This window comes from Macrotis lagotis, chromosome X (genome assembly GCF_037893015.1).
Source record: "Macrotis lagotis isolate mMagLag1 chromosome X, bilby.v1.9.chrom.fasta, whole genome shotgun sequence".
In the NCBI taxonomy this organism is placed as follows: Eukaryota; Metazoa; Chordata; class Mammalia; order Peramelemorphia; family Peramelidae; genus Macrotis; species Macrotis lagotis.
The window spans coordinates 620,930,023-620,939,441 of NC_133666.1; the positions used below are offsets into that span (position 1 = coordinate 620,930,023).

The window sequence follows — 9,419 nt, forward strand, 5'->3', positions numbered from 1 at the left end:
CCCGCAGCTCCCGCCCCCACCCCGGCCCAGCCGGCTGCCACAAAGACGCTGGGACCCCGCCTCCTCCCCTTCCCCAGGCGCTGGCACAAAGTGATCCCCGCACGCACGCACGCACGCACAGTCTCACTCACACACACACACACACACAGACACACAGACACCGGGAAAGGACGGCCAGTCCCGCAACATGCGGCCCCGCACAGACCCGCCCATCCAGCCCTCGGCCATCAGGCCCAGCGGCCTCCAGTCCCGACCCCGCCCCCAGGACCATGCAAATGTGAGGGCGGGGCCTGCTGGAGCTGAGCTCAGCACTTCCCCCGGGCCCGGCTCGGCCGGCCCCGGGCTCCAGGCCCGCCGCTGCGTGCGCGCCCAGGGCCGGGGGGCCCGCGCCGCTCCCTCCGCTACGGCCCCAAACACGCACCTCCCAAGAGCCGTTCCAGCGGTTGGTGCATTTGTCCCAACTGGTGGCAGCCACACGCCGGCCCACAGCCTCAGCCACCCAAGGCCAGACTGATCTATCGACACAAGTGGGCAGCCCACCGTATCCGAGGGGGCTGCGGTGGCACGAGGGCTCCGTGTCTCTGGTTCAAATTCCAGCGGTGCCACTTACACTGCGTGACCTTGGACGAGCTCCCTGATCTCTTTGGGCCTCAGTTGCCTCTTTTAAAGAAACGAGTGGGCTAGATTAAACGACCTCCAAGCTCCCTTTTAGCTCTTGAACCCATATAGACTCTTATGAGTGTGTCACATCCCACAGCTGGTATCAGTTAGTGTCACACACAAGGTCACAGACAAAATACCGGTTTCACAGTGTCATTCACAACCACTGTATCCCTGCCACACAAGTCGGGGTCCATGTCATTCAGTGCAGAGGATAGTGTAAGATGCCTGGTCACACACACACACACACACACACACACACACACACACACACACGATGTCACAGAAAAATCAGGGTCACACAACCCCGAGTGTTGCTGATACCAGTGATGTGTCGCAGCTACATAAGCACAATGCTGGCCCAAGAGTCGGTGGCATGGATGCTACCCTTCGGCCTCCCACTCAAACCTGGTCGTGACCTTGGAACATTCGTTACCCACGCCCTCACACGCGTCAGAAGGCCCAGGGCTCTCCATTGGACTCACAGAGGTCCAGAATGATTTGGGGGCTAACTGGCCTGGGGAATTTAGGGGAAGAATCGGGTTGGAATTAAGCCCTGGCAAGGGTCCGAATTGAGCTCTCTCGCTCCTCTAGGGAAAATGTACATAAACCCCTCCCCCGAGCGCGGCCTTTGTGCACGAGGACCCTCCCCCACCTCCCCTCTCCTAGGGTCCAGGCCGCCCCTCTCTATTGGCAGGGCCCTCCCTGACGTCAGGGGGCGGCCTGTAAAGTTCGGGACTGAGAGACGTTAATGGGGCGGGTGGGGGGCGGGGGAGAGGGTGTTGTCCCCTTGGTTCCCAGGCCTCCGGCTCAGCATGGTTTTAGAGCGGGCGGGCGAGGAAAATACTCTTACTTTGATAGATAATAAAATAATAATAATAATAGTGAATAGAGAAGAAAAGTCCTAATCTTTGCTGGAGGAAGGAGGAGGGAGGTTGGAAAATTCCCTCAGCCTGGGATAGGGAGAGTCTTAAGTGTCCAAGGCTTTTCAGAGGCCAAAGCGGACGAGAATGAGGCGGGGGATGGGGGGGGGAGACTGCGGCAGAGGGCGCCGCGTTGGCCCCAATGCAGTCCCGCTGCCTCAGCATCAACCCCCCCCGCCCCCGCGGACTCGGGGCCTCCGAGACCCGCAGCCCAGGGGGAGGGGAGGCGAGGACCCTGACTCTGAGGGCAGGCAAGGCTCCCCAATGCCTAGGTCTCATTATCTCTGGAACCTCCGGGGGAGACCAGGACCCCCCTTCTCTTCTTTCTCAAGCCCAGGACTCGCTTTGCTGAAGGGGAAGCCCCCGGGGGAGGGGAAGAGGGGAGCCCAGCCCCGCCTCCGCCGTATCCCCCTACTCCCCCCCCTTCCCGGCTTTATAAGTGAGCGGCCGGGCCCCGGCCAGAGCCAGAGACCGAGGCAGAGGCAGACCGAGGCGATCGCGGGCGGCGGGAGCTGTCCGAGCGCTGAGCCCCGCCCCCGCCCCCCGCCCCCTCCCTCAGCCCCCCGCCCGCTCCGCCGGCAGAACAATAAAGCCCAGGCTGCCCGCAGCCCCCGGGCCCAGCCCCAGCCTCAGCCCCAGCCCGAGGCGCGGAGCCGGCTGCTGGCCGTGGTGCTGAAAGGCGCAGCGTGCGCCCGCCCGCCCCGGCCCCAGCCCCGGCCCCAGCCGCGCGGAGCCCCACGGGGCTATGGGGGGCCACTGAGGGACCGTCGCTCCGCCCGCCCGCCGCGGCGGCGGGGCCCCGGGGGGGCCGGGGCCGGGCCTGGGAGGAGACCTGGGGGCAAAGCCGATCCCCCCCCCTCCATACACACACTCTCCTGTCCGAGGGCTGGGACGGAAGGAGAAAAAGGGGAGGAAGGAAGGAGGGGGAAAGAAGGAGAGAAGGAGGAGGAGAGAAGGAGAGGAGAGAAGTAGTAGGAGGAGGAGAGAAAGAGGAGGAGGAGAGGAGGAGGCGGCGGCGCGCGCCACGGCGGCCTGGCGAGGAGCTGAGGCCGAAGGGAGCCGCTGGACGCCGTGTGAGAAGAGGAGCCCCCCAGCTCTGCCTGGCCCACGGCCACCGCCCCGCGGATGGTGAGGGGGCTCCGCGGCGGCCGTAGCCCCCTCGCGCCCGGCCCAGGCCCTAGCCGGGGCCGCCCTCCCTCCCCTGGCCCCGCAGAGGCCCCACAGCCCCGCAGGAACCATGCCCAGATCTTTCCTGGTCAAAAAGGTCAAACTTGATGCGTTCTCGTCTTCTGACTTGGAGGGCCCTTATGGCCGGGCACGGAGCGACCTCGGAACCAGGCTGCCAGAGAAAGGTGAGGGGGCCAAAGGACTGGGAATCCTGGACTTTAAGGGGTCCACTTCATGGGGAGCTTAGGGCTCCGGGGTATGGGAAGTTGAGGTTACAGGACTCCCGGGACTAGGGCGTGAGCAGCCTAGATGCCGATATGAGGTGGCGGCAGGAGTTGGGGGGTTATCAGATATGGGGGTCAGGGCTCCAGAGGACAGAAATGAGTGGTAAAATATATGAGGCCGGGGCTCTGGGAGCTCTAGAGAGCTGGGCTCCTGGCCTTTACAATGCTGGGATATGTTGGGGGAGGGAGTACAGGGGATCTTGATTATTTATTTGCATGGGGGACCAAAGATAGGGCCAAGGTCTCTGGGGGACTGAAACATGGCTAGTTAGAATAGGGAAATAGTGAATCAGAGGGGTAGAGGATGGTGAGTCAAGGGCGGGGGAATATTATTCAGGACTAAGGGCTAGAAGGAGGCCACAGAATGTGGGGGCTAAGGGAAGATCAAAGATTCTGCGGCTGAAATAGGGGGTTGAAGAGCTGAGTCCAAGGTGCAGGGAGTTCTAAGGCTATAGGCACCAGAGACTGTAATCACAGGAGGAGGAGGAGGAGGAGGAAGAGGAAGAGGAAGAAGGAGGATGAGGAGGATGGGGCAAGCCAAAGACTGCAGAAGATTGAAGGGGGGAAAGGAACTTGTTTGCAGAGGACTGGAATGGGGACTGAGAAAAGCCCTGGGTTAGGGGCAAGAATAGACTGAGGACACAGGGATCAGAAACAGAAACTGCTGTTGGAAACCAGGGCCTGGTAGGTGAGGATGGGGGTGGTACACACATACAGCTGGGACAAACACATTGACATGCAGGGACACATGCACAGAAACACAGACACATGGTCACACATTCAACCCAGACATCCTCCACATCAGGACCTAAAGAGCCACGGACAGAAAGGGATGAAGTCAGACTGAAGCTAGTACCAAGACTGAGTGGAAAAGGTCTGTCGATTAGGTATAGGAGTCATAGAAGAATGAGGAAATGAGCCTGAGCAGAGATGTCTCTGAGGAGTCCTGAAAGAAATCTCATCATTGTGGAAGCTGAATCTGGACATGTGGGGATGCAGAGGAGTGGAGAACAGAGACTGGGAGCCTGATAGAGAAGTTGGGGACATCTGGCTCTGGGAGGAGGCAGGGGTCTATGGTAGATGAGAGATGCCTCTTTGTTTGAGGGCACACAAGTTCAAGGACAACTGTTAGATCTAGGCCAGGGAGATGGTAGGCTGTGGCTAAGATATTCCTTATATGACACTGCATGTGTGTGAACTTGGGTGTGTATGATTCTGTAACTATATAATATCCCAAATGTGTGTTTGTGACCCTGTGTGACCTCAAATGTGCATGTGACCCTCTCTGTGGATGTTACCCTGCATGTGTCATATGTATTCATACATTATACATATACATGAGTGGATGATGCATCACCACAAGTGACCCTGTATGTGTGAGACAAGATTGACTGACTGACAAGTGTCCCCATCCAGGTATAACTGTATCTGACCCCTGTATATGTATGTGACCATGAATGAACACATGGTCTTATATGACAAGGAGGGTGATCCTGTATGTATAAGAACATGTGTGATTATCTGAGTGGTCCTATGAGTGTGTGACAGTATGTAATACTACATGGAACTTCATGACTGTCTTTATTAGTTCACATCTGACCCTCTACTATCCATACTAATCATGACCCAGGATGAGTAGGTGACTCCATGTGCTTAATGGTTGTGGGTGCGGCTGTGCTATGGAGCCATATCAATGTTTGACGTTATCTCGGTGTGTTCTGTGGGCGACTTTGAGGGACACGGCATGTGGCCTACATGATGCCATGTGTGTGTGGCAGTATGACTATGCCACTCCCCTTCCATTTTCCCACCCACCCTCCTTATCCCCACCTCCCCCTAGCCTTACTTGGTCCAAACACCTCTGTTCCCCCTGGCCCTAGGGTGAGTGGGAGGAAGAGGCCAGTGGACAGGGAGTATGGAAGAGGTAGGCATCAGGGATGGGGGTACCACAGGGGCCACAGTCAGGGCTTTGTGCAGCTGCCACTGCTGATGCCTGGAGGAGGAGGAGGCAGCAGCCGTCTGCAGTGTGTTGCATAATCAGGCAAAACTGCTGAAGTGGGGAGAACCCGTAGAGGGAGGGAGGGAGAGAGAGAGAGAGAGAGAGAGAGAGAGAGAGAGAGAGAGAGAGAGAGAGAGAGAGAGAGAGGAGGGGGAGGAGGGAAGTGAAGAGAGGAGGGGGGAAGGAAGAGGAAGAGGGAGGAAAGAAGGAAAAGGAAAAGGAAGAGAGGAGAGAGAAGGAAGAGATGGGAGTCTCCCAACCACAATCCTCCCCACCGCCGCCGACCTTGAGGCTCCCTTGGATTGGATGGGGCGGGGGTGGGGGGGTGGGGGACGAGTAGAATGGGGAATCATTAAAGCACAGCTGCTCCCCCCAGGGGAAGTGAATGTGTGGGGGGGAAAGGGAGTGGCCTAGATTTGGTCAGTCCCCTTCTCATGTCTTCCCCTCCTCTCTCGCTTCCTCTCCTCCCGGTCTCACCTTGTCTCTGTGTCTTCTGGCCTCCCGGTGGTCCCGCTCCTCTCACCCACCCCGCTTCATTCCCTGCCTCTGCTCCCTCTTTGTTCTCTCCCCCCTGCCCCCATCCCCCGGGTCTCTGTGTGTATCCTTCCCTGTCCTTGCGCGTTCTCTCGGCCCCTTCTCTGTTCCGTTCCCCACCGTCCCACCCCCTTCCGCCCGCTCCCCGGGCCCCCTCGGTCGCCCCTTCCCCCCCTCCCCTCCCCCTCCTCTCGGTCCTCCTCTGCCGGGGCCGCTCTCCGCCCCTCCTCCACCTGTTTCTCCCGGTGCCCCCCTCTCCGTCTCCTCCTGCTCTCCCTGCCCCCAGCAGGATACCTCAGTGACTACATCGCCCCAGCCGTGTACGATGCCGCAGACTCAGATGCTTCCCTACTCAAGGGCCCGTCCCAGGAGCCCATGTACGCGGCGGCCGTCCGCGGAGAGCTGGGCCCCCCGGCGGCTTCGGCCCCACCGCCCACCCCGCGTCCGGAGCTGGCCACGGCGGCGGGAGGCTACATCAACGGCGACGCGGCCGTCAGCGAGGGCTACGCCGCAGACTCCTTCTTCATCACCGACGGCCGGTCTCGCCGCAAGGGCGCCGGCTCGGCCTCGGCCCAAGGCGGCCCCGACGGCGGCGGCGGCGGCGGTGGTGGCAGCAGCGGCGGCGGCGGCGGCGGCGGCGCTGGAGGAGGGTCGGGGGCCGGGGCGGGGGCTGGGGGCCGGGGCCCGGCGGCGGGCGGGGCGGGCCCGGGGTCCGAGGCGCGGGCCGGCCGGCACGCCTGCAGCGACTGCGGCAAGACGTACGCCACCTCGTCCAACCTGAGCCGGCACAAGCAGACGCATCGCAGCCTGGACAGCAAGCTGGCACGCCGCTGTCCCACGTGCGGCAAGGTGTACGTGTCCATGCCCGCCATGGCCATGCACCTGCTGACGCACGACCTGCGCCACAAGTGCGGGGTGTGCGGCAAGGCCTTCTCCCGGCCCTGGCTGCTGCAGGGCCACATGCGCTCGCACACCGGGGAGAAGCCCTTCGGCTGCGCGCACTGCGGGAAAGCCTTCGCCGACCGCTCCAACTTGCGCGCGCACATGCAGACGCACTCGGCCTTTAAGCACTTCCAGTGCAAGCGCTGCCACAAGGCCTTCGCCCTCAAGTCCTATCTCAACAAACACTACGAGTCCGCCTGCTTCAAGGGCGGCAGCGCCGGGGGGGGGGGCTGCCGAGGGAAGCGGGGGAGGGACCGTCAGCCCCCCGACGACGCCCGGCCCCGCGCCCCCCTCCGCCGCCTCCTCAGTGCACGGCCCGCCGCCTCTCAGCCCGCTTCGGGCCTGAGGGGGGCCCCCCCCCGGAGCTCCGTCCTCCCTCCACCCCTCTGGCAGCAATAGGGTCCTGGGAGGGGAGGGCCGGGGTCCTCGCCCGTCCTCTCGGCACTAGGGAAGAGGAAGGCGGCTGAGCCTCTGACCCTTTCCAGGCTTCTCCGGTTGGAAGGCGAGGGGCCCAGGGAAGGAGAGGTGTTCCCAACTGAGCAGCAATAGGGTCCCCGGAAAAGATGGCTTCTGTTCTGGCCTCCTTTTCTGGGCTCCAGGCTAGGGAGGGAGCCCCCTCCACTATTCAGCAATAGGGTCCCTGAGGAAGGGAAAGGTGGCCTTGCCCCTGTCCCAGCTTCTGGACCCCAGGCTGGGGAGGGCGCACTTCCCCCCCCCTCAAGGCGACCTCTTCTCTGTCTTCATGTCTGTCTCCCCTCTTTGGGACCCTTGACTGGGGAGGGGGACCCCCCCAAGGCGACCTCTCTCTCCTCTCCCTCCCCCCCCTCATTTTGGGGAAAAAGGCTGAGGAGAGTTTTGCCCCTACTACTCAGCAATAGGGTCCCCTGGGAAGGTGAAGGCAAAGTCTCTGTGTCTCCCCCCCCTCCCCTTTAGAACCCAGACTAGGAAAAAGGGTCCCTCCATCTTCTCAAATGACTGGGCCATACGGAAGGTGGCTTGCCTTGATCTCAACTAGCTCCCCCCCCTTTTTGAGACCTGGGCTGGAGAAGGGGGGACCCCCTCATTACTCAGCAATAGGGTCCTAATAGGTGACCCCTCCACCCCTCTGTCCTCACTCTGGGGCAAGCTAGGGATGGGACCTGGGTAAGAGGCATAGTCGTCATTATTCAGCAATAGGGTCTCCCTGGAAAGGTCCCGGCCTGTTTCCTAAGAGAAGCGCCCCCCCCCGGCTGGGGAATGAGTGTCCCCCACTTCTTTCAGCAATTGGGTCACCCAGGAAAGCTCCTCCTGACTGGAAGTCCCTAGGCTGGGGAAGTATCCCCCCGGCTCAGTGACAGGGTCTTGGAGATGGCCCCGCCCCCAGCCACCTTGGCCTTGACCGGCTGAAGGGGATAACGGGACGGACGCAGGGTCGGGTGCCGCCGTCCACCCCCTTGAAGCAATAGGCTACCGAGGCGGCGGCGCCCTGCCTCTTGCTCTCTCCGATAAGGACCCCTCACAGGCTGGGGGTCAGGGACCCTCATCCCACCGTCTTCTTTCCCAGCACTAGGGTCGCAGGGCCCCCGTCCTCCCTCGGGGCCTTGCACAGCTGGAGGAAGGGAGTGGCGGCTCCTTCTAGGGTCCCCCCCAGACCCCAGGCTCCTTAAGGCTGAATACCCAGGGACCGGCCCCCTCTGCCTGCAGGCTCAGGGAGGAACGCGGGATCCCCGGGCCACGGCCTCACCCCCCCACCCGGGGGAGCCCCAGGGAGGGGGAGGAGCAGGCCAGAGGGCAACCTCCCCCACAATTCTCCAGGGATTGGGGGGAGGGGGAGATGAGGCCTGGGAAGCCCCCTCCCCTCATCTCCCTAGCTCGGACCTGGAAGGGTCCCGCCCGGACCCCGCCCGGACCCCGCCCTCCCCTCCCTCCCCTCCCGCCCCCTCCGCCCGGCCTCCGCCCGCCAAATCCGAACTCTTCCGGCCCAGCCCCCTGGGTCCCCCCGACCCCCTCCCCATAACGAATAATAATGACGCATATCGGATCGCATGGACTTATCCGACCTTCCCCAGCCCCGGGCCCCTCCCGCTCCTCCCGGCCCCACCCCCACCCCCAGGCATTCAATGTCCCCGGGGGAGGCGGGGCAAAGTGTAAGAGTGACGCTCACCTCGCCCAACCCCGCTCACCGCCCACCCCGCGCCCCCTGCCCATCCCCTCTCAGCATTCGCCTTGCGGGTAAAGCCCTGGGGGTTCGGGGCGCGTCTCATGCTCGCTCGTCGGGTTTATTTATTTGTTATTTATGTTCGTCCATGAACGATTGCACTCGGGTCGGGCAGCCCCGGGGAAAGTTCCCGCAAGAACTTTCTCGCCCCGCCCCCTCGGATAGGCCCCGCCCCGCCTCCTCGGAGCTCCGCCCCTCTGGCAGCTCTTCCCCCCCACATGCTATCCTCCTCGTCACCGGAGCTCCGCCCCCTAAGGAAGCCTCCCCCATTCGCTCCGTCCCTTCCAGGCCCCGCCCCCACCTGGAGCTCCGCCCCTCCTCGGAGCTCCACCCCGCCTCCATCCACGCCCCGCCCACTCAGTTGCCAATTTTCGCCCGTCTATGCCAAAGCCTCGGCGGCGACCCCGCCCCCCCCAGGGCCCACCCCATTGGCCGCCGCCGTTGTGACGTCACTGCATGCAGCCCCGCCCGCCCTCCCCGGGGCTGCCCCGCCCCTTTGCTCCTCCCCTCCCTCCCTCCCCTTCCTCCCCTCCCCTTAGATAGTCCGATACCGACTATAGAGCAATAATGCGCACTGCATGCGAAGCTGCCGCCGCCTCTAGTGTTACAGAGAATCAGGTACCCCCCCGCCCCGCCCCCAGCCCCGCCCCGGCCCCGCCCCGCGCCGATATCAGGGACACTGCGCGAGGTGGGCGGGGGCCATACGCGCAGAC

At 62.7% G+C, this 9,419-nt stretch overlaps 1 protein-coding gene across 1 annotated transcript; it reads left to right on the forward strand.

Moving 5' to 3' along the window:
* Positions 1 to 2,576: 2,576 nt before the first annotated feature.
* On the forward strand, positions 2,577 to 6,904 carry SCRT1 (scratch family transcriptional repressor 1). The gene is given in 3 exon segments (XM_074199504.1): positions 2,577 to 2,935; positions 5,857 to 6,728; positions 6,730 to 6,904. Coding segments are annotated over 3 exon segments (1,113 nt in total). The 5' UTR covers positions 2,577 to 2,820; the 3' UTR covers positions 6,856 to 6,904.
* Positions 6,905 to 9,419: the final 2,515 nt, after the last annotated feature.